The sequence below is a fragment of the Melospiza melodia genome, chromosome 16, assembly GCF_035770615.1.
Source record: "Melospiza melodia melodia isolate bMelMel2 chromosome 16, bMelMel2.pri, whole genome shotgun sequence".
NCBI lineage: Eukaryota > Metazoa > Chordata > Aves > Passeriformes > Passerellidae > Melospiza > Melospiza melodia.
This window is the reverse complement of record NC_086209.1, coordinates 5,127,936-5,151,625: the sequence shown is the minus strand read 5'-3', so window position 1 is coordinate 5,151,625 and position 23,690 is coordinate 5,127,936. Positions and strand designations below refer to the sequence as shown.

Sequence of the window (23,690 nt, the reverse complement as noted above, 5' to 3'; positions counted from 1 at the left end):
AGGCTGGGCACTGACAAAGCAATGACAAAGGCTCATCAACATGACCATTTCTCTACCCCAGCAGCTTCTTCAGGAGAGGAGCAGAGGCTGGGTGTGTGGTAAAATCTGCCCCATGAATGCCACTGACCTTTTGGGAGGAACCAAAGGAGCAAAAAAATCACCTGTTCAAAACTGGAAGTTTTATTATTTTTTTTGTAAAAAAAGAGTAAATAAAAATGGACCTTTTTTTTTCCCCGTGCTCAGGTTGTAACACCCACCAGCTGCTGTCCCCTCTGTCTGCATCTCCAGCACTGGAGGGGAGCATAGACCATTAAGACTAAAGCAGTGCACAAGGTTAAACCAACAGTTAACAGAATCTCTGCAGGGATCAAACTCAGAACAAAACAGCCTGAGGTTCTTCCTCATTAAAAGGAACTCAATTCTGGCTCAGCACTACCCCTGTGACAGAGGAGAGACCTTCTGCCCCCAGCAAGTAATTCCAGATAGCTTAGCAATACAACAGATTTATCTGAAACCGTTCAAGCCCACAGCCAATGAATGCCCCTTGGCAGAGCTGCCTCTGACCAAGCTTTCCCTCAGGAGGACTCCAGCCCCAGCAGCATGAAGAACATGTTGGTCACCTCCTGGTCACCTGCTGCCCTCCAGCCTTCACAGCACACTGGGCATCAGAACCAGGCAAGGCAACCAAAAGCTTTGCAGTCCAACAAAGGGTAGAGAAGAGCAAAGAGCCAGCCAAAGGGACACACTGCCCAGGTCCCTGAGGCTGCTGGGCCTGGCAATCAGCACACCATGAACAAGCACAGCCTCGTGGTATAAGCAAAAAGGGGGAATTAAATTCTCTAATCCTTTCATGATAAAGGTCAAAAAAGGAGTGAAAAACAATCTGAGTGGACTGTTTGTTCTCATTTAACTGAAGGTGAAGCCAAGCATGTGGCCAGGTTAAAACAAAACACAGTCCTTCAGAAATAACTGATCTGTCCCCATGGAAACCCATGCACATGGGCTGTGACAAAGCCACTCCTCCAGGAAGCAACACATTCTTTAACTGTCAGGTAACAGCCTCAGTCTTGAGAGAAAAGGAAGAAAGAGGCAGTACATGAGGGGGGAGACAGATTATTCCACCCTCACTAAGGTGAAAACAGAGACCAAGGAAGAGCCAGAAGCTACAGTTTCCCTGAAGATACCACTTCTGTTGGCATCATGGTGCTCAGCTTTAGAGATCAATCCAGTGCAGGGACAGTGAGGCACCCTGCTCCTCTGGCAACCCTTAAAACAGGATGAAAAGAGGGGCACCTGAGCAGGGCAAACACCCCCTCACTCATATAAACAGCAGAGAAGAACTTGAACTTGCTGGTTCCTCTGCCACACAGCCAGTTCTCCTCTTCTCAAGGCCTAAAACTCCTCCTCCTCACTGATGAGGTTGCTTGCTTTGGACACACCTAGCTGCTTAATCCGAGCTCTCTTCTACCTCCTTGTGTTTCTTCTTCTTCTTCTTCTTGCTGCTGCTCTCACTGGTCTGTGGAGAGGTTGGGAAGGTCAGGAAGCCATCAAAAAGGAATCCCCCAGTGCCCATTTCAGGAAGAACAAAGAGCAAAGCAGTGCAGTCCCCACGGCACACCCCAGCACCATCCTCCCACAGGGCACCAGAGCACAGAGGGGGCCTGGCAGGAACCCCCCAACTGTCCTGGGCCACCTGCCCTATCTCCAACCACCAGTTCAGTTTAAAATGCACCTCTAAACCATCCTCCTCTGCTGTGGAAAGCCTGGCACTCTGTGGACACACACTGCAGGCTGCTGGTGCACTAATCCTGGAGGTGATCAGGGACACACAGCAATCTCTACCATGCTGGGACCATGGCAGTACCCCATTACATACCCTCTCAATTTGTTCTCCCCCACTCTCAGCTGCCTCTTGGGCTTTCTTCTCTTTCTTCCTCTTTTTCTTTTCCTTTTTGCTCAGCTCCTCTGGTGGTGGGGTGGCAGGGGATGGAGGGGTCACAGCTTCCTCGTTTTCACTCTCTGAGTCTCTCTTTCTCTGTTGGGGGAACACACTGTCAGACACACCAACACCTTCCAACAGAGCTCAGGTGAGGGGAAAACTGCCTGCCTGATTCAATACAACTTCATTTAACAACAGGGTGATTTGCAGACTCCGTCTAGGATCTGCTTCTGCCAGAAGTGCCCCTTGTATTTTTCTGTGTTTCCTGTATCCCAAATATTAGTTTAAAACACTGCTGCACCTTTCCAAGGGCATGCAAAACCCTGAGTTAGCTAATTTTAGGTGCAACTCTTGCATGGACATTTCTGCAGCTCTTTGTCGTCTCCAAAAAGGTTCTCTGGCACAACAAATCTCTGTTGTGGCTCCATACAATATAATTTCTTGTGCTGTGTTGAAGAATTTGCCCAGGGCCAGTAGCTTGGTGTCTGAGCTGCAAATCATGCCCTGGGTGGTAGGAAATTGCTGCAGTCCCAGGCAAGGAACTGTGAATGGGCACTGACCTTGTGCCTAACAAAGGGCATGGAAAACCCTGGACTAAAAATCATCATTGGACCAAAGTGCAGGTGCAAGGTGTGTGCAGATAATGGGAATAACAAGGGCATGAAAAAAGAGAGTACTGGCAATACTCACTTTTGCAGCCCTGTCCACCTCTGAAACAGCCTGGTGATCAGCAGCTGCTTCTTTCCTGGAAGCATCCCTGAAAGAAAAGATCCCAGTGTTGCCCAGGACAGTCACTGCCTCGTGCTGCTCTGGCCTGTACAAATCCCTGTCCCCTCACCAGGGCTCTGCAACCACCCCAGAGCTGGGGGAAGCTGGTGTAGGAGAGACCTGCAGCCTGCACCAGGGCCAGCTGGGCTGGGCACAGCACGGCCTCCCCTTTTGATTTAGCAGACTGACTCCCTCTAAAACCACTGCAGGCTAAAAAGGGATAACTGTCTGCTCAGGGCCTCCTTCCAACACTGCCCAAGAGCACTTCAAGAGATGCAACTGCACCCCACAGGCCAAGCCTAACAGGATGCATGCACAAATAGCAGCATCCAGCCCAGCCCTTGGTCCCCTCTGAACAACCCTGTGGGAGGCACACACCCAATACCCACCTGTAATCCACATATTCCATCTTCCAGGACTCTGGTGTGCTCTCATTGGGCTTTCCATGCTTGTCCAGCAGACCCTTCTGGATCATCATCTTCTTCTGACTGGCCTGAAAGCAAAGTGCCACAAATCAAACTGCAGCTCCAGGTAGGGAAAATCCTCCCTCAAGCTAAGAGGAGGGAATCCAGCTACAAGCCAGCAACTACAGCATCATCTATTTACCACTGTTCCAAGGACCTTAAAACAAATGAGACAAAACATCCCCGGCACAGAAGCCTAAATCAGACAAGAGGCATCTTTATCAGTAGATAATGGCTAATTTGATGGGGGAGTCACAGCAACAGTAACACAACTGCACATCATGGAGTCTGGATCTTTGACTGGGTTCTTCCAGCCTGAACCTGCAGCATTTGAGTTGGACCACTTGTTTGTGGGGTTTTACAAAGGACTCCAAAATGCTTGAAGCATCCTGTATTACCCCACCTTTGCCATGAGACAGATGTGCTAGCAGCCCCAAAGCTTTCACCTGAACCACAGGAATGGGATGAGCAACTTGGCAGGCACAGAGCTCTGAGTCCAACCTGCACCAGGCCAGCCTGGCTGCAGCTGAGCTATTACCACATACCAACATACCACATGTTGGGAGAGGAACCCAACACTGGGTGTTCCCACTTCAGGCACAGTTTAGTGTGCATTTAAGCAACAGAAAGAAAAGAAGCTCCTGCCCAGCCCCTCCAGAGCCATCAGCAAGGGGTGATGGATGAAGGTCATCTTTGCACAGAGTGCTAATGCCATCCACTTCACATCATGTGGCTCTTCCCCAGAGGAGGGCTGGTGCTGTGCAGAGCTGAGGAGCCCATGCCTGAACACCAGCAGTGGCCCCCAGACTCTTTTGGGAGGGAAAGCCTCACTCCCACCAGCACTGGTCTGCCACAGCTGGCACTGGAACTGCCACCATCACAGCTCCAGGAGACCACAGCAGAATTACAGCAAGGCCCTGCAGAAGGCACAGCTGTGCCCAAGGGTCCCAGAGCCCCACATCCCAATGGCTGGGCCCCCACCAGTGCCCTGGGACTGGCCCCAGGCCCACACTCACCTTGGGGCCCAGCCCCCATTTCCTGGGGTAGGTGTCTCTCTCCATGATCACTCTCTTGATCTTTGCCACCACGCCGTGGTCACACGTGGAAATGACAGCTGTGGTCATCAGGGCAATGGCTGCAGAAGCAGGCATGGGGGTCAGTAACTCCTGAACAGCAGAACTGGGACAGCCTGTTCTGCCTCTGGCAGCACCAAGATGACCAACACCCCCACCAGTGTCACCCCAAGGACTCAGTGGATGTCACACAGCTTCTCTGAAGACCCTGGTTACTGCTGGAGTCCCTTTGCACTGATCTCCAGGAGGTGTGCTGTGCCTGGTGGCAGCATGTGATCAGACACCATCCCTCGTCCCAGTGAGGCTGGAGCCCCCCAGGAGGGGCTCCAACCCTGTCAGCCCTGCTCCCCCCCTGCAGGCAGCCAGCCACACATCCAGCAGCCCCCAGCAGGACACTGGGACACTGCAGGGTGTCTGGAGGCTGCACAGCACCCAGAGCCTAGAACAGGAGCTGGGTGCTGCAGGAGGGCAGCTCCGCTGCACTCAGAGAATGGATAAACTGTGTCATCACCTCACATGAGCACACCTGAGCATCACACAGCTGCTGAACCCCTCACACCTGGCCCGGGACTGATGCAGCCACTGCTTTGCAACATCGTGCCCAAAACCAGCTGCCTTGGGCCCACATTCTCCATCAGGAAGCACTAATAAAACCTTCTGCACACAGGAACTAATTTGTGGTGCTCTTACTGTCACACATTCTGTTATTTCTGCAGTTAGCTGGACACAAGGAGAAGGAGGCATTCCATACCTAGGCAGATGGCTTCTCCTTTTGTGGTGATGACAACAATCTCCTGATTAAGCTCAATCCCATCCTCATACCTCAGAACACCAGGCAGCATGATCTTGGCTCCATAGCAAATGGCATTAACCTGAAAATGTAGGGAATGGAAGAGCTTAGAAGTTACTATGAGAATCAAAGTATGAAGTGTCTCTAATTTTTAGATTCCCACTGACATTACCATCCCAGCAATATCATCCCTAAGTAAACAGGGATTTTGTCCACTACATAAAACTTGGGAGCTTTGTAAGGAGAAAGTAAAGCACTCATCACAGCAAACAACAGGTGAGGCAGATCTCTCATAACCATCATTGTCCTCTTTAAGTGAGGAGAGCAGATTCTGTATTTAATTCATGGCTCCTGCCCCTTAGTGCTGCTCTGGCAGCAGCCACATGAGGATCTACACAAGTCACCATCAGGACAGCACTGGATATCCCATGGCTGCTGATCCCCTGTGTGTTCTACCAGCTGCACAAGTCAGGGGGACACCTTGCAGTGTCTGTCAGTCCCCTGGCACTGCCTCAGGAACTCACTGCACTGTCTTTCATGACGAGCCTCTTGTGTGAGGTCAGCAGTTTCTCCAGGGGCAGGATGACCCTCCTCAGGTAGCTGTCGTCCTTGTTGTTGTCATACTGCCACTGAGCATCCAGCACATCATGCATGGTCACCATGTTGTCCTGCAAAGGCAAAACCCTTCTAAACTCTCCCACCATGCACAAGAGAACAGCTGAAGTCCAAGAGCAAATAGGGAGTGAAACCAGACACCCACCACAAGCATGAAAACACAACTTAAGAGAGGAAAGAATACTTTCCATCAGCAGCTTGAGATCAGCCTGGCTTGAGCTGCCAGACTTGGACCTTCCTAATCTCAGACAGCACTTGGATCTACAGCCTAAGGTTTGCCCACATGAAACTCTTAATTAACCAGCTCTTTAACCTGTGACATGGAATAAATTCTGAGAAAACTGTGAGCACCCAACACCTGGAATTCCGAAATGACCCAGTGGTTATAGTGCCAAGAGCACAGATGGGTGGGGAAGCACTTGCACTCTGATACTGCTGCTTTGCAAAAAAATAAATTAGTTCTGGAGTTTGGACCAGCAGCAGGATCTCTCTATGACCTGAAAGAAAAGACTGTACAAGTGTCCAAGATCTCACAAGACTGGACCTCCCAGGCTCATTCCAATGAACCCCATTCCCTGAGCTGTTCACACTCCTGAACTCATGGACACCAGGGTCTGTAGGCTGAGAAACACAGGTGACATAAAACAAACCTTCAGCCACCACAGTGCACTTCCCAGTCACTCACTGTCCCAAAGTTTAATTACCAGAACAGGAGCAACATCCTGAACTGAACTCAACACTTTGGTTACAGACCATCCACAGCAAGAGCTCTCACTGCTCTGGGCTATGCACAAACCTCCTCCTAACACTGTGGAGCTCCCAGAGTCCCCAGGAGCTGCTGCAATTGTGCCCATGTCAAAGGGGTGGCTACATTTGAGGTGCCACTGTACCGTCTCTCCCAGGATGCCCGAGCGGACTCTGCGCAGCTCCTGCATCTGGCCCCCCACGCCCAGCAGCAGCCCCAGGTGCACACAGAGGGTTCTGATGTACGTGCCTGCTTCACAGCTCACCCAGAAGATACCTGAAAGGCAGGGCAGGATAGAGAGATTTAGAGGTTGTAGAGCGTTTTCTTTATTTGGTATATTCACTGTTTAATTTGTGGTTTTGCAATCCTTCCTTGCATTGTCCTCCTCCTGTCTTTAGAGTGGCACAAGCCATTTTGTATCTTATGTTTCTAAAATTAGATTTGTTCCCTCATTGTTATTCTATTCAGTTAAGTGCTAGTTTTTCTGTTTGTTACCTGGCCACTCCCTGCCAAGTTTCAACCTCCCCATCCCAGCTGTCAACCCCTCCTGTCCCTGCTCTTTTCCCCAGAACCCTCCTTACTCCTCCTTCCATTAAATGTCAATCCCTCCCCGAACCTGCCCTTCCCTTTAGAAACCTCCCTGTCAGTTCTGTATCCTTTGAAACCCCATTGGTTTACTTAAGCTGTTCTCCTGCCTTGAAACCCTCCATTGGTTTACACATTGTATTCCCTGCCTTGTGTTCCTGTCTGCCCTCAGTTCAGGGTTTTGCCATCGAATAAAGTTACCCCAGTTCCACCCCAGGGCCCGTGCTGCTGCCTTTTTGTTCCTCCACTCGTGCCTGGGATTCTGTGGAGCTCAAAAGGGGGGTCTGTCACACCCCTGTTATCACCCAGCCAGGACTTAGTGCACCCCAACATTTAAGCAGAAAATAAACCACATCCTTTAAGAGAAGCTGCATGCCCAACCCTTCCCAGAGCCATCAGCATGGGGTGATAGATGAAGGTCATCTTTGCCCTGAGAGCTAATGCCATCTAATTGACATCATTTGGCTCTTCTGTGAAGGGTGCAGCAGCACAAAAAGAGATGGGATTTGCTTCCCAGCACACCAAAGCAATGCATGAAGCAGTTACTGCTGGACAATGGGAGGATTTAGGTCTTAAGACATGTGCCAAAAGCAGCCCATTTCACAGAAAATTTTATCAGTTGTCTGTTTCATAGGAAGAAGGCAGGAAAGCCCTGTTTTACCTAATCTTCTCTCAGGATCATACTCCACCAGCTTGCTCTCGTAGATGGTTCTGACTCTCAGCTGTCGCTTGACAGCAGCAATGAGGGGGGGCCTCTGGAACAGGGCACCTGTCAGGGTTTCAATGGCCTGAGGGAGGAAGGAGAAGCAAGAGTTTACACTTGTGCCCTAATGCAGGAGCACCTTGGAGTCTGCAGCAACTGTGACCACTTCCAAGAGTGAGAAACCACAAGGTTTACCCTAATTTTTATCCATATTTAATACAGCAAATCCAAGCCAGTGATGTGGTCGAGATGCCAGTGAACACAGCCAGGGTTTTTCCATTAGATGGCAGCATGTGATCAGACACCATCCCTCGTCCCAGTGAGGCTGGAGCCCCCCAGGAGGGGCTCCAACCCTGCCAGCCCTGCTCCCCCCCTGCAGGCAGCCAGCCACACATCCAGCAGCCCCCAGCAGGACACTGGGACACTGCAGGGTGTCTGGAGGCTGCACAGCACCCAGAGCCTAGAACAGGAGCTGGGTGCTGCAGGAGGGCAGCTCCACTGCACTCAGAGAATGGATAAACTGTGTCATCACCTCACACACAGCACACCTGAGCTCCACTCCTGGCCTCTCATCTCCCACCAGTGCCCAGCATGGCTGAGAGCATGTGAGACTTACCCTGGCCAGCTGGGCCTCACTCTCAATGGCATTGTGCAGCCGAACAATTCCCACATACTCTTTGCCTGAAAGAATGACAAGAGCAGTCAGGAACGGCCACTGGCATTTGATGTTGACCTCAAGGTCCACCCTGCTCAACAGCCACACATCCCCAGAACCCTGAAATCCTACCATCCCTTCTAGGAAATGGGCATGGTTTATTAAGAGTTGGTTCTTCTTCCAGGGAAATAAATCTAAGCTGTATTTATTTCTTCTCTGGACTAGAAGAGGCCCTAAGTTCAACTGGTACATCAAACCACGTCAGAGGTGTTTTCACTGACTTGTATCAGCCCAAGCACCAGAGAAGCAATGAAAAAACCACCTGAGACAACATGTGGTTTGAAATAACCCTTAATGTCAAGGCACTGAAGACTAAGACTGAACTTTTGAAGTTTTAGAAACCTCCATTTTGTCTCCAAAAGCACTTCACACATCCCCAGTCACTGCAAATGGCCCTGAGCATGGAACAAACCTGCACTCTGCTGGGATTTGACCAGCCTTGTGGCCCTCTCGATGCACACAATGAGGCACCCTGTCACCTTGGGGTCCAGGGTGCCACTGTGCCCCGTCTTCTCCACGCGCAGGATGCGCCGGATCCACGCCACCACCTCGTGAGAGGATGGGTTGGAGGGCTTGTCCAGGTTAATAAAGCCAGACCTGGGGTGCAAAAGGGCAGGGAATGGGAGATAAGCATCAGGGCATACATGGCAACAGTGCAGGAACTTTGAAATACTGTCCTGGCTGCAAAGAAATGTATTTTTATACAGCCAGGCAAGCGATGAGCTCTCAGTAAGCTGACAATGACCTACTCCATCCATGCACAACAGGTGATATAATCCATGGGCAAAGAATTCTCCCATGCACTTATAAAAAAAACCCAAATTCTACAAACTCCAAGCAGTTTCAAAGCCCAGCAGGCCAAGGGACTTTTCTGAAGACCCCAGAGAATTCCTTAGGTGGTCTGCATGTTTATCAGACCTGCTACAACCCCAGAAAAAAGAAAACTTTAAAGGGAGAGATCAGTGGGTCCTATTTAAATGTTTACTGATTCTGCAGTGAAGAAGAAAGGTACAAGGGGAATCCAGACAGAAAATATTTTGAAGGTATTAACTGTGCAAGAAAAATAAACCACTATGGCCAGTATTGCACTCACCTAACATAGTCAGAAATCTCTCTCTTCAGGGGATTAGCACCGGAAGGAAGAGGTGTGTAGTGTGCTGTCCTCACATTCAACTTGTCGAAGTTCTACAAAATCCAAGCAGAAGTTACAAGTCTTTTTAAGGTCCCTTGATTTCAGTGCTGTTGTGCTGCAGTACATCTCCCACATAACCAGGTCTGATTTTTACATTTAAGTGACAGAACCACTTCCAAAATGAAAATGACCCAACAATGAAAACACGGTATTATTTTACAAAAATCTAAAAAAATAGAAATCCCGGACTGAAGGAGATGGGAAAGCAGCACAATATATGCATTGACAATCCAGGATAAACCGAACACTCCCCAGAAACTCAGCAAAAGCAACATGGAACCCTACACACGCCACAGGCCGTAATCAGACCCAAATGAAAAACTCCAAAAATATGGCGGGATCTTTCCAAAGCACGGAAAAACTCACTGAACTTAAACGATACTGCTGGAGAGACACTGTAACACGATTTCTGGCGGCAGAGCACCACGTGTGCCTCTCCAGCAGCGCGGTTACACCTCCAGGCGCAGAGGACAAAAGCAGCGGGAACTCGGACGGGCCACGAGGCCGAGCAAAGCCGCCCTACCTTCAGCAGCAGGGGCCACTGCGACGTGTCCAGCTGGGCCACCCGCGACTCGGGCTTGATCAGAAAGTCCTCGGTGTGCTGGATGTCCTGGGGGGGGGCGAAGTTAAGCGGGGTCAGAGCGGGGGAAGCCGGCGGGCCGCGTTCCCGCCGCGCTCTCCACGTGGCCCGGGAGGCTCCGCTCGCACCACGCGGGGCGGCCGCGATCCCGTCGGGATGAGCGGGGAGAGCCCGGCCCGGCCCTACCCACGGTACCGGAACGCGTCCCTGCGGATAGGGCTGGGGGAGCCCCACGGATGGGGCTGGGAGAACCCCATCGCACCCCGAGCACGGCCCGATCCACCCCCCATTCCTCCCGGGAGGCTCCGCTGGCTCCACGCGGGGCGGCCGCGCTGCCGCCGGGATGAGCGGGGAGAGCCCCGCCGGGCCCTACCCACGGTACCCGGGACGCGTCCCCACGGATGGGGCTGGGGGAGCCCCCCGAGCACGGCCTGACCCACCCCCCATTCCTCCCCGCGCTCACCGCTACATCATCATCGGTGAGCGCCCGCTTCTCCTTCTTCCGCCGCTTCTTCACGCTGGAACCTGCGGGAGCGACACGCCGGGAGTGAGCGGCGGCAGGCCCGGGAGAGCAGAGGGGCAGAGGGGCAAAGGCCCGGCGGGGCACAGCCGCCCGCAGAGCCCTCCCCGAGCGGCGCCGCGCCGGCCCCGAGCCCTCCCCGCGCCGCTCCCCGCCCGGGCTGCCCGCGCCCCCGCCGGTCCCCACCGCTGCGCACCGTCCCCGTCCGCCATGGCCGCGCCGCGTGCTGATCGCGCCGCACCGACCGCCCCGTCCCGCCGGGCCCCGCGCGCCGCGTCACCGGCACCGGCACCGCCCGCGCCGCGCCCCTTCCGCCGCCTTCCGCCCGCCCCCGGCGCCACGGCGGCTACAGAGCCGCAGTTCCGTCCGATGGAGTTTGAAAAGGACGCGGACATAAGGAGTTTCCCCACATTGGGTTTTAGTTTTGCCTCTCGGCCTGGCGCATTCACGGCTAGCTTAGCCATAAAATAGCATCCAGTTCGAGTCTTTCTCTACTACCATTTTACCTTGTCAAAAGAGGGTTGTGGTAACTAAGGCTTCTTAAAATTAGCAGCGTCTCTGTTTGCGTTTCAAAAGGGAAAATGGCAAGTTCTTCGTTATTTAAGTGTGGAAGGTGAGAAACACTTGAAAAACAAACACTGGGAGAGCGTTTGGAAAAACTGCTGTCTCCAGACCCAAATATTAAAATCAGATGTAATGCCACTGTTTAACACAATTACCTCTAACCTCTGGCTTCTCTCCCAGGTGTACAAACGGGATTGCCCTCTTTCCAAAAGCCTCAGCCTCTGCAGGGTCTCTGGAAGTGCTGGCTGAGAGCGTTTGTTTCTCTCACCACTAGCTGGGTACCCTGGAACTGCTCTTTATCCCCCCAACACGCTCACCCCGGGGCATCTCCAGCCTCCAGGATAGAGCCTGCCCTGCCTGAGGCTGTGTATTAGCACTGATGGAATTTAGCAAGGCCTGTACCCAACAGCTGAAGGAACCAAATACAGCAGGGTCTTTTCCCCTCTAAAGGGTTTTTTTCCTCACTAGCTGCCCTTACCTAAAGGTCCCAAGAAGCAGAAAGCAAGAGACAGAAGTGCCCGAGAGCAGACGGATAACAGCAAAAACGAATTGAACAAATAGCCCACATTCCAAGAACTCGTGTAACTTCACCACCTCCACCATTAATTCCCTTCCCAAATTCCCTCAGATGAAGTGGATTTGCCACCGTGCAGGCTCAGTTCCCTGGGTTAACAGCTGCCACGGAGACTGGAGTCAAGCCACCACCACCCTAGGAACCACTTGCAGGTCAGTGACCAACTCCTTTCATCCACCACAAAACTCAGGGCCTTGTGCTGGCTGCAGTGTCAGTTGTTTTCAGGAAGGGGAAAAATGAAAACCTATTTTTATACGGAGGATTTTTGTTTGATTTTTTAGAAAAAGCACCTCTAATGACATTTGATTCAGATACCCAAATCCTCCAACACATGCAAATTGCAGACAGTCTTTTAATGAACAGCTTCCTTCTGCCCTGAAATGGCCTTTCTGCTTTAGGCTTACACTTTTTCCAAGCACGACAACTTTCAGTACATACAGTGAGCAGTTTACTATGACAGAAGGCAGACGTGTAGATAGATGAACGCATTCTCTCACCAACCATTACTTCAACTCGTATTAAAAATAAATAACGGAATAGAGTCTGTGCTGGCACCGGCTGAAGCGACCAGTCCGACCTGTCCCAGCTCAGAGCCCCTGTCCGGCGGGGCTCAGCATCTCCTGCAGCACCAGGTGCAGCAGATGGTTCTGCTCGGCGCTCAGCAGCGGCCACAGCTCGGCCTGCAGCGCCTTCAGCGCCTCCGCGTCCTTCTCCTGGCACGCCAGCACCGCCGACTGCAGCAGCAGGAACAGCTCTGCCGGCAGGTAGCTGGCGGCCGGCGGCAGCCCCCCGCCGCTCCCGGAGCCGCTCCCGGTGCCCGCTCCGCCGTCGGGCGCCTCCCAGCAGTACTGCTCCAGCGTGCGGGCGTGCTCGGGCAGCAGCTTGGCGGGCGGCGGCTGCAGCAGGAGCAGCAGCAGCACCCGCGACACCTCGCAGCGCGCCAGCACGTCCAGGAAGGCTCCGCCGGGCGCGGCCCCGGCCCCGGCCGCACCGCCCAGCCCGGCCCCGGCCAGCGCCTGCGCCCGCGTCAGCGCGGCCAGCGCCCCGGCGTAGTCGCGGGCCAGCAGCAGGCAGGAGGCGCGCTCGGCCAGGCAGCGCAGGGCCTGCAGCGGCAGCCGCGCCGCCGTCAGGAGCTCCGCCGCCCGCTGCAGGGGCGCGGCGGCGCGGGCGGGCTGTCCCGTGTCGCGGAGCGCCGCCGCCAGCTCCAGGCACGGCCCGGCCGCCAGCGCGGGCTGCCCCCGCTCCAGGTGCAGGCGGGCGGCGAAGGCCCCGCAGCTCTGCGCCGCCGCCACGTGCTCGCCGAAGCCGCCGCGCAAGCCCAGGCGCTGCCGCAGGTCCCGCTCCTGGCGCAGGAAGAGACGCGCGGCCTCGGCCAGCGCGGCCGCCTCGGCGGGGCCGTGGAACAGGCTCTGGGCGCAGCGCGCCACGGCCAGCTGGCACCAGGCGGCGTAGGGCAGGCTCTCCTGGGCGCGCAGCTCCCGCGCCAGCGCCGCGAACTGCTCCGCCGCCTCCGCCACGTTCGGCTTCCGCAGGAACCGCCGCCGCAGCTTGGCCGACACCAGGCGGTACCGCGACAGAAAATCGCCGTCGCCGCCGAGCCCCGGCCCGGAGCCGCCCGCCCCGCCGGGGCCGGAGCCGCCGCCCGCCGACAGCATCGCGGGCCCAGCGCGGAACTGACGCGCCGCGCCCGGCCGCGCTCCGCCGCGCGCCGCCGGCCAATCAGCGCCCGCACCGCCCCGCGCCGCCGACCAATCAGCGCCCGCGCCGGCGGCTCGTGGACAGGGGGCGTGGCGAGGGCGCGGCTCCTGCGGACAGAGCTCCCAGCTGACACCACCCACGGTGGGCGCGGCTATGCGGGCACAGGCCCCGCCCATGGGGCGTGGCCAGGCGCGGCGAGCAGCGCCCCAGGCGTGCAGCGGGCCCGAACCCTGTTGCGCCCCCTTGCGGAGTGGAGGACCCGCGGTCCTGCTCCGGCCCCACCGGAATGGGACGGGATGGGATGGGAAGGGGGACCGGGACCGGGCAGGGAGAGGGCCAGGCTCTGCAGCTCTCGGGGGAAACCGCAGCAGCCAGGTTCACAGAAGAACAATTCATCCAAATGGTAGCAATGGGTGGGTGAGCCCCTTGGCCAAAGAACCTGTGGCGGCAGGAATTTTAGGTGACATCAAAGGGTGACAGGTAAACACTTGGACAAGAGAACTCTTGGGGTCCCTAAACAAATAAGCCATGCCTGACTTGGAAAATCTCCAGCTGACAATATTTCGTGATGGAGAGATTAAGTGGGCATGGGACCATTTGTGCTTGCCTGGTCCCCGCTGTTCCCTGAGCAGCTGCTGGAGGCACGGCCGGGGCTGGCTGAGAGGCCGTTCTCGCACTCCTGTCCATATAAACCACATGTACCCAACTGCAGTGACACGGCAGCCACACCGCAGTCGTGGGTATCCCATCGGACAGGCTCGATGGCAGGTGGCACTCAGCCTTCAGTCTGTCCCGGGCCAGCTCAGCAGGGCTGTGAAAAATACGTATTTTATGATTGGCTTTTCCCAAATATTAATATGTATTATGTTAGAAAGTTATGCTGTATTAATTTTCTTAAGTAGTGTGTTAAATATAGCTTTAGGTTATAACATAATGTTAAAATAGAAACTATGCTATGTAGGATACTTTATTCAAAGAGTGGAATAAGGTACTCACACCGAGATAGCAGCCAAAGGACACCTAAATCTTTCAGAGAAAGAGAATTTATTACTCCATTATCAGAAGAAACGAACTTCTTCCTGCCTCGCTCAGCCCTGAAGACATCAGGATTAAGAGGAAGAAGTTGACACTGACCAGACAGAATCCTTTGTTTGAATGGAAGTTATGCATCATGTATGAGATGTATGAATATGCAGCAGGCTATTGCTTTTAAGGGTTAATCCTCTGTTAACGTGGGCCCTTTCTTGGGTTTATTTTGCCCAGAAAGAGGGACCCGGACTGTCTCTTTGTTTTTATTGTCTCGTACTGTCCTAACCCCAATTGTTCAAATTTTTATTACTCTAATTGTATTACTATTTTTATATCCATTTTTTTACCATTAAACTTTTAAAATTCTAAAAACAATTGGCGTTTTTCACAATGGCCACGCAGCTGCCGTGACACTTCGCTACCCGCGTCCGACCAGGCCAGGGCTGAAAGCTCAGCCCTCCCTCCCAGCGTCGGGCGGGGAGAGCGGGGCCGGGCCCGGGGCTCTCACCGCGCCCCTTCCGCCGGTGCCGCGGCCGGAGCGGGGCCCTGTGCTGCCCGGAGCGGGTTCCTGTCACTGCCCGGAGCGGGGCCCTGTGCTGCCCGGAGCGGATCCCTGTGCTGCCCGGAGCGGGGCCCTGTGCTACCCGGAGCGGATCCCTGTGCTGCCCGGAGCGGGGCCCTGTGCTACCCGGAGCGGGTTCCTGTGCTACCCGGAGCGGATCCTGCCCGGAGCGGGTTCCTGTCACTGCCCGGAGCGGATCCTGCCCGGAGCGGGTCCCTGTGCTGCCCGGAGCGGGGCCCTGTCACTGCCCGGAGCGGGTCCCTGTGCTACCCGGAGCGGATCCCTGTGCTACCCGGAGCGGGTCCCTGTCACTGCCCGGAGCGGGTCCCTGTGCTACCCGGAGCGGATCCCTGTGCTACCCGGAGCGGGTCCCTGTCACTGCCCGGAGCGGATCCCTGTGCTACCCGGAGCGGGGCCCTGTGCTGCCCGGAGCGGGGCCCTGTCACTGCCCGGAGCGGGTCCCTGTGCTGCCCGGAGCGGGTTCCTGTGCTGCCCGGAGCGGGTTCCTGTGCTGCCCGGAGCGGGGCCCTGTGCTGCCCGGAGCGGATCCTGCCCGGAGCGGGTTCCTGTCACTGCCCGGAGCGGGTTCCTGTGCTGCCCGGAGCGGGGCCCTGTGCTGCCCGGAGCGGGTTCCTGTGCTGCCCGGAGCGGATCCCTGTGCAGCCCGGAGCGGATCCCTGTGCTGCCCGGAGCGGGTTCCTGTGCAGCCCGGAGCGGGTCCCTGTGCAGCCCGGAGCGGGTTCCTGTGCTGCCCGGAGCGGATCCCTGTGCTGCCCTGAGCGGGTTCCTGTGCTGCCCGGAGCGGATCCCTGTGCAGCCCGGAGCGGGTCCCTGTGCAGCCCGGAGCGGGGCCCTGTGCTGCCCGGAGCGGGGCCCTGTGCTGCCCGGAGCGGGTTCCTGTGCTGCCCGGAGCGGGTCCCTGTGCTGCCCGGAGCGGATCCCTGTGCAGCCCGGAGCGGATCCCTGTGCTGCCCGGAGCGGGGCCCTGTGCAGCCCGGAGCGGGTCCCTGTGCTACCCGGAGCGGATCCCTGTGCAGCCCGGAGCGGGTCCCTGTGCTGCCCGGAGCGGGTTCCTGTGCTGCCCGGAGCGGATCCCTGTGCTGCCCGGAGCGGATCCCTGTGCAGCCCGGAGCGGATCCCTGTCACTGCCCGGAGCGGGGCCCTGTGCTGCCCGGAGCGGGGCCCTGTGCTACCCGGAGCGGGTTCCTGTGCTGCCCGGAGCGGGGCCCTGTGCAGCCCGGAGCGGATCCCTGTGCAGCCCGGAGCGGGTCCCTGTGCTGCCCGGAGCGGGTTCCTGTGCTGCCCGGAGCGGGTTCCTGTGCTGCCCGGAGCGGGTTCCTGTGCTGCCCGGAGCGGGGCCCTGTGCAGCCCGGAGCGGATCCCTGTGCAGCCCGGAGCGGGTCCCTGTGCTGCCCGGAGCGGATCCCTGTGCAGCCCGGAGCGGGTCCCTGTGCTGCCCGGAGCGGGTTCCTGTGCTGCCCGGAGCGGGCCCGGCTCCCCCGCAGCCTCTCGCCCCCGCCATGGCTCTGTGCTCCGTTCTGAGGCCGCCGCGCTGCCGCCTCCGCCCGCCGCCGCTCGCCCTGCGCTGCCCGGTGACAACAACCACAGCGACACCGTGGGCACGGAAGGAAAAGGCCAGGGTGAGCTGCAGCCCGCCAGAGCCTTCCTGGGAGGAGAGGTACGGCTTTTCCAAAATGACCAAGCCTTCTTTCAAAGCAGCGAGCACCTGCAGCTGCGAATGTGGTGGGTTACAGGGTTTATTTCCACTCGGTAGGAATAGAAGAGCCAGGGCTCAGCTCGTTTGCCTGGAGTAGGGGATAGTGGAGAAGAAAAATGAAAAGTTCTGAGAGGAAAGGAGCGGATAAGTTGCCAAACTGGCAAGCAAAAAGTGATAGTCCATTTGATTTGCAGTCCTGGATCTCAGAGTAGTTGGCACTGGGTGCTTTGGAAGCAGCTCCAAAAATCGTAGGTAAGCAATAGCTGCAATTTATCCAGCTGTGAGGTGGTGTTCCCCATGGGCTCAGAGAGTCAGTTATGAGTGTGTGAATCATACCAGTCTCACCTCTGTTTTGGGGGTCTTTTTAGGATATATATGTTTGGGGGTTTTTTAACCAGTTTAGATGTGTTTTGTTCTTGCTTGTTCTGCTTTGGATATGAATAGTGGCAAGTTCTGAGGTTTATCTCTAAACCACTTCTGTATGGGTGGCCGGGTCAGTGAGATTGGGCAGTTTGAAATTCCCTCCTGCTGCACACAAACTGTGCATTCCACTGTGGTACCCTGGGTGTTCACTGCTTGGTGCAGAGCCCACACCAGAACAGGCCTGCCCATGAAGCAGCTGACAGGGATGTTATGCAGCAGGAATGAGGGCACTGCCTTGTGCTTTCCAGGTTAGCAAATGCAGTGACACCACTGTGGAGACTTCCCTACCAAGAGCAGCTCCAGGTAAGATGTGTTTACACAGACTTTTCTCTGTTGTGTTGCCCAAGTTGTCCCTCCTATCCCCTTGAGCAGTATTCCTTCGCAACTTAATGCTGCAAACTGTTCAGACTCCATTTACTGCTGCTTTAATCCTGTTGTTGTGAAGGATGGAACTGGGAGGTTCCTGGCAGTACAGAGGATGGGCATTTGCACGGTGATCCTGTCCTCTATGGGACTGCTCTGGGCTTCAGGTCAGACAAAGTGTTTCAGGCCAGCATTTGGGGATCATAGGCACAGGATTTTTCACTCTTCCTGTTTCTCCAAGCAGCTGTGGTTATGAAAAGGGCAGAGTTCCTCTGGGGCTATATTTTCACTTGCAGTTTTTCCTCTTGTTGGACTCCTCAGAGGTGGGTGATGAAGAGCTGCCCACCATCGTGTGGTCCTGTGAGAGTGTTTCTGCCTTAGAACTCCTCTGCAGGTGAAGTATGAAAGCCAGAGGAAGACTTTGCAGACACTGGCATCTCGTCTTGAGGAGCTGGGCATCGATGCACAGAAACCTGGTGGGCTCTGCTGTCCTCTGCAGCCTGTAGTCCCTTCGGTGAGTGTCCCATGGGAATGCTCTTCCCTCTGAGCCATGAACAGTCTCTGCCTCACCAGCTCAAGAGTCTCCTGAGGGGCATAATTTGCCCGCAGAGAATGTGTCAGTCCTGAGTCAGTCCTTGCTAACTTGTGCTTTGCAGCTTGTGACTGCCCGAGCGTGAAATAAGCCCAGTGCTTAGGAACCCTTTTTTGTGCCTAAGGCCTCTCTGTTAAACCTGTCACCATTGTCACAGAGAGCCTCTTCTTGTGCCCAAGGGGCAGTGCTGGGGTTCTGGTGCCCAAGCTCTGTTTCTGTGTTTTGCCCATTCACATACACCTTCACATGCTGGCAACAGAATGACCAGGCTGGGGTTTGGCTTTCCTCCATTGCTTTTTCTTTTAATCCAAGGCTTTGCTTTTCCTTCTTTTCTCTCTCAGCCCATCATTAATGGCTACCGAAACAAATCAACTTTCTCTGTGAACCGAGGACCAGATGGGAACCCCAAAACTGTGGGGTTGTATGTGGGAACTGGCAGAGGTCAGTGCAGGACAAGAAACTCAGAGAAAACTGCTGGAAGGCTGTGGAAATGGGGAAAGGACTCTCCACAGTTTATCATGTCAGATGCTATAATGGTTTACGTGCCCTGAACCAGAGCAATTAAATTCCTGTCCATCTCTCTACAGAAAAGAATATTGTCTGTGTGAAAGCCAACCATGTGGAGAACATACCCTCAAAACATAAACAAGTAGCCCAGGTAAATAAACAAGTCATGTCTGTCCCTTCACTGTGGAATAGAGAGGTTCCAATAGCTCTTACTTGGGAGAACACTGTAATTGTTATGATGCTGTGTTTTCAAGTCCATTTTCATGTTCTGAAATTTTCATGCCTGATTCTAGTTGATGGATAAATACATTTATAAAAACTCATATATCAATATTGCAGCCCATAAAGCATCCTGAGTAATGAAGTTAATTGTCACATTGTCCAAGTGACAATGAATTCCTGCCAGTCTATTAAAATACATAAGAATTGCAAATTGAAATTATTAAAATGTGTTGTCTTTCAAGAGCCTGGAAGGAGCATTCAGCCAGTGCATTGATATCAAACAGAAAAAGCAGACCACAGTGGTGGAAGGGCTGCCTGTCTGGGGGGCTAAGAGCAGGGCACTTGTCTTCGTGGTACTAAAGGTGCCATTTCCCCTCCCCTCAGTGCTATGAGGAGTTCATCTGTCACTCCCCCCTGGACCCCTGCATCCTGTTCCATGAAGGTGGGCACTGGAGAGAGCTCGTGGTCCGTACCAGCCGCTGTGGCCACACCATGGCCATCATCACCTTCCACCCCCAGCAGCTGGGCCAGGTGAGCACCTTGGGACAGGGCAGGAGGCACATCTGGCTGAGCTGAGCCTGCTGGCTGTGGTGCTGGGGAGAGGGCTCTAATCAGAGTACCCAAAGAGCTTTTCTTTTCTCACTCTTGACAGGAGGCGCTGGCTGCTCAGAAAGCGTTGCTGAAGGAGTTCTTCACAAGTGGGCCTGGAGCAGTCTGTGCCTTGACTTCACTTTATTTCCAAGAGAGGTAAGTGCCTCGACAGGGGGAATGAGTGGAAACAAAGCCACCTCCTTCTTCTACCCTTTCTGGCCCAATTCAAATTGCACCAGTTCAGGGAGTGCTGGAAGAGAATGACAGATGTTTGCATCTTTCTTGAAGATGTGACTTTAAGATGACCCCATCTTTTATTTTTCCAGACTTTCTTGAACACACAATGGCTCTGCCTTATGGGAATTATGAGTCTGGGAAACTTAAAGAAAAAACTTCCAGTGATTATCCCAAAACAGTAAATCACATTAGCAGCAAAACTGGGGAATAGACCAGAGGAATGCTGCCTTCTGCTAAGTAATTTTGATCCTTTTAATGAATCTGTGCAAGTCACAGATCCCTTACAAAGAATCCAAATACTTTAATCTCGTTGAAAGGCTCACATGAAATATAAGTTGATGAGGGGAAGAACCATCCTCTGCTGCCCATAGGAATGGAAAGCAGCTCCCCTCTGCTGCCCTCTCACAGATTTTCTTTGTGTGCCCTGGCAGCACCATGACACGCTGCTCCCACGAGCAGTCCCCGTACCAGCTCCTGCACGGGGCAGCGCACATCTCCGAGGAGCTGCTCGGCCTCAGGTTCCGCATCTCCCCGGACGCCTTCTTCCAGGTCAACACGGCTGGGGCAGAGCTTCTGTACCAGGCAGTGGGGGAGCTCTGCCAGGCTGCTGGGGACACTGTGCTCCTTGACATCTGCTGTGGAACAGGTGGGCTCCTGGGCTCCCCAGAGCTTTGCATTCCACAGCTGATGCTCACCTGTTTCTTCAGCATGAGTGTATGGGGAATTTTTGTTTCCCCTGTTTCCAGGCACAATTGGTCTCTCTCTGGCTCACCGAGTGTCCAAGGTTATTGGTGTCGAGGTGGTGGAGAAGGCAGTAGAGGATGCTGAGTGGAATGCAGCATTCAATGGTGAGTTCAAACTCGCTGTGGCAAAAAGTTTCAAACTAAATGCTGAAAAACTAGAGTAGAATTGAGCAGAGGGACCCTAACCAGTTACTTTCACACAGCAAAGAGTGTGTGAATATCATGTTATACCCAGCTCTTGGTGAGACTCAGTTCATGTGGTTGCTTTTTTGTTTCACAGGGATCTCAAACTGTGAGTTTCACAGTGGAAAGGCAGAGGCTGTGTTACCACAGCTCCTGGCATCGTGGGAGGATGCCCGACCGCTTGTTGCTGTGGTGAACCCTTCTCGGGCTGGCCTACGTGAGAGAAAATGCTATTTGTTTTCATCTTGTAAACAGAGAGCTTTGAACAAGTTCTGTGGGACCTGTTATACTGGCTCCAAACCCTTCCCTTGTTTAGTCTCTTGTTTCTTGTTACTGACAGCAGCTAAATTCTCTAAGTCTGCTGTTTTCAGTGCCTTCATGCTTTCTCTTTAGCTCTAATCCTTTTTCCATCTTTCACAGGCTCACACAATTATTTAAGAGAGAAGGGACCTCTGGAGGTTTGTGGTGTAATCTCCCAACTATAGCAAGGCCAACTTCAGAGTTGGATGAGGTTGCATAGGGATGTAAAGTCTAGCTGAGGGTTGAATTTCTCCAAGGGTGTATCCCCTCCCCTGAAAATATTTTCCTTAATATATTTAATCAGGGTTTTCCCTTGCTGCCATACATCTATTGCTTCTCATGCCCCTTTGAGAAGATTCTCAGTTATCTGTAGTGCCCCATGAGGTTCCTGAAGGTAGTAAATGTATCCTTGCTTACCTTCTTTTCCCCAGGCTGAACAACCCAGCCCTCAGTCTGTCTCAGTGGTCTCCCCTGGAGTGTGTACTGGGAAGTCACACACTGTCCTGGTGCCCAGATGCACTCTCACAAGTGTGTGTGGAAGGGTTTATATGCCTTTGCTTAATTAACACTTTTTCTTTCATGGGAAGCAGAGGGACTTCTCCCATTGCTCTGCCCTGCCTGCCAACCTGGCTAAGCTGTCAGCAGTGTGGGTCACACCCGTGGCCTCCTGAGAGACTTCATCTGAGACAGAACATGGCAGAATAAGCATCTGTATTTTTGACAGTTCTGTGGTGCTGTGCAGTCATTCCTGCTGCAGAGCTCCGGGGGTGGAGGGAAAGCAGGCTGTTTGTGTTTGCAGACTACAGGGTCGTTCGAGCCATCCGGAACTGCAGCGCCATCCGCAGGCTGCTCTACATCTCCTGCAAGCCAGAGGGGGAAGCCATGAGGAACTTCCTCGAGTGAGCACTCTCCTCCTCTCTCTCAGTGACAGACCCTGTTAAGTCCAAACAAGGCATCAGTGAGGAATAGAAAATAATTCAAACATGGCACACTGTGCACCCCTCTGGGAAAAAAAAGCACATCTGGATGTGAGATGCAGACTCTGGTCCATGGGGTTCACTGCAGGAAGGTTGGCCCTTCATCAAGAAAGTGAAACCAAAAGGATTTGTCACCTGTTTAGGGGTTAATCATGTAACTTTATCTGCTCAGCCCTTAGCTGGGGTACACCCAGGTGATAAATCTCTCTGCAGGCAGCCATAAGGGCAGTGCAAAACTGAAAATTGTGTCTGACTTGCCACTGACTATTCAGCTTGTCCCTGAGGTCTTCAGAGCTGGTTGGGGATTCAGTATTGATGGTTCCACACCTCTGCCAGTGTCAGCTGCAGGTTTTGAGGAATGTTTGTCAAACACATGATGCCTCCTTTGTGGGTCCCCTTGCATTGTGATACCAGTGGTGGGAAGGCTTCTGCTGCTGGTCTAAAGGATGCTCTTTGCTTTCCACAGGCTGTGCTGCCCACCTGACCCACGGAAGAAGCTGGCAGGGGAGCCATTTGCCCCTGTGATGGCTATTCCTTTTGACATGTTTCCTCACACTGTTCATTGTGAGCTGGTGCTGCTGTTCACCCGCTGACAAGGAGGCAGGAATGAGCTCTGAGAGCTTGGGGAGCAACATCCTCCTGTCCTGAAGAGCCAGTGTAGTTAGGATTTTAATTTATTTTCTGTGAAGTTGTATAAAAATAAATAATTTTGTTTTTTCTCTTAGTTTGGGTTGCCTAGCAATACTGTTCTGTAAAAAACTACTTGGATTTCTGGGGTGAAAAGGTTCCCTGTAGCATTTCATCACCCTTCCTTCCCCTGCAAACCTTGGGCTGCTGGTTAAAGAAGCCTGGAAAAGACCCTTCCCTGCGGTGAGGAATCTGTAGCTCGGTGATCGAGCTGCAAGTTGTGCCCTGGATAGTGGGAAATCACTGGAGCCCCAGGCAAGGAGCCGTGAATGGGCGCTGACCTTGTGCCTAACAAAGGACACGGCCCTGGCTTCTCAACCACAGACTCTGCACAAACCAATGAGCAATGAGAAGACACCAGACTCTAATTTTCCACTGGTCAGAGCTGTTGTGGGACATTTAGGTTGGAAGAGTATGAAAACTTAGGGATTCCCTTGTTGGGATCCCTGCCTAGAGGAGGCACCAGCTTGGACAATGAGATTTTCTATAAAACAAAATAAAGAGAACAGATTTCAGTGTCTCTCTTTTCACATCTGCCTCCCCCTTCTCCACTAATGATTCCTGATGCCTAAATATGAAGTGCCCTGAGAAAATGTCAGCTGCAATGTTTTTCCTTTTCAGGATGTTCTGCTATAGCTAATTAAAATTTTTCTTCTGTTTTGTATGTGTCCTGTCCTGCTTACAATGTTTTATTTCTCCAGCTCTTCCAGAGATGGAGCTGCTGTAATGGGGAGGGGAGTCTGAGTGAGCAGAGTTCCATCGTGTTGTGTGAGTCCCAGAATGTTTGGAGTCAAGGCTGAAAAACTCCCAAGGAAACTGGGAGAGTTGCCTGTATTTTTCAGACTTTTAATTCCAGACCTCAGCTTTGAATAATAACAGCAACCATTTCTCAAGCCATGGGGGTCAAAATACATGTGTTTAGGATTTAAGAATTACTGCACCATAAAGGGAGTGATCATGAGATTCCTGACAGGCAGAGGAAGTGTCACTTTTGTACTATCCCATGAGTGTAGGTTTTTACACACTGTTGCA

At 53.7% G+C, this 23,690-nt stretch overlaps 3 protein-coding genes and 5 non-coding genes across 8 annotated transcripts; 1 reads left to right on the top strand and 7 right to left on the bottom strand.

The window, feature by feature from the left end:
* Positions 1-157: 157 nt before the first annotated feature.
* Positions 158-10,950, bottom strand: DKC1 (dyskerin pseudouridine synthase 1). The gene is made up of 15 exons (XM_063170386.1): positions 10,886-10,950; positions 10,633-10,694; positions 10,113-10,199; positions 9,491-9,582; positions 8,810-8,994; positions 8,299-8,363; positions 7,641-7,767; positions 6,540-6,670; positions 5,559-5,702; positions 4,996-5,116; positions 4,188-4,306; positions 3,097-3,200; positions 2,630-2,696; positions 1,877-2,035; positions 158-1,516 (listed from the first exon to the last, which is right to left on the bottom strand). Exons 1-15 carry the CDS (start codon positions 10,899-10,901, stop codon positions 1,448-1,450), a joined length of 1,548 nt encoding a protein of 515 aa, XP_063026456.1. The 5' UTR covers positions 10,902-10,950; the 3' UTR covers positions 158-1,447.
* Positions 3,830-3,905, bottom strand: LOC134425949 (small nucleolar RNA SNORD83). Its single transcript, XR_010029817.1, has one exon. It is a non-coding gene; the product is annotated as a small nucleolar RNA SNORD83 (small nucleolar RNA).
* Positions 4,517-4,760, bottom strand: LOC134425951 (small nucleolar RNA SNORD17). The gene has a single exon (XR_010029819.1). It is a non-coding gene; the product is annotated as a small nucleolar RNA SNORD17 (small nucleolar RNA).
* On the bottom strand, positions 6,262-6,396 carry LOC134425956 (small nucleolar RNA SNORA36 family). Its single transcript, XR_010029824.1, has one exon. It is a non-coding gene; the product is annotated as a small nucleolar RNA SNORA36 family (small nucleolar RNA).
* Positions 7,370-7,445, bottom strand: LOC134425953 (small nucleolar RNA SNORD83). The gene has a single exon (XR_010029821.1). It is a non-coding gene; the product is annotated as a small nucleolar RNA SNORD83 (small nucleolar RNA).
* Positions 7,976-8,219, bottom strand: LOC134425950 (small nucleolar RNA SNORD17). Its single transcript, XR_010029818.1, has one exon. It is a non-coding gene; the product is annotated as a small nucleolar RNA SNORD17 (small nucleolar RNA).
* Positions 10,951-12,161: 1,211 nt separating the features above from the next.
* Positions 12,162-13,482, bottom strand: LOC134425923 (40-kDa huntingtin-associated protein-like). Its single transcript, XM_063170946.1, has one exon. The coding sequence runs from the start codon at positions 13,480-13,482 to the stop codon at positions 12,415-12,417; it is 1,068 nt and encodes a 355-aa protein (XP_063027016.1). The 3' UTR covers positions 12,162-12,414.
* A 3,151-nt stretch (positions 13,483-16,633) lies between these two features.
* Positions 16,634-22,695, top strand: TRMT2B (tRNA methyltransferase 2 homolog B). Its single transcript, XM_063170385.1, has 12 exons — positions 16,634-16,794; positions 17,505-17,559; positions 18,014-18,133; positions 18,553-18,652; positions 18,799-18,869; positions 19,325-19,471; positions 19,593-19,687; positions 20,200-20,414; positions 20,515-20,616; positions 20,792-20,911; positions 21,794-21,893; positions 22,438-22,695. The coding sequence occupies exons 1-12, from the start codon at positions 16,637-16,639 to the stop codon at positions 22,562-22,564; spliced, it is 1,410 nt and encodes a 469-aa protein (XP_063026455.1). The 5' UTR covers positions 16,634-16,636; the 3' UTR covers positions 22,565-22,695.
* Positions 22,696-23,690: the final 995 nt, after the last annotated feature.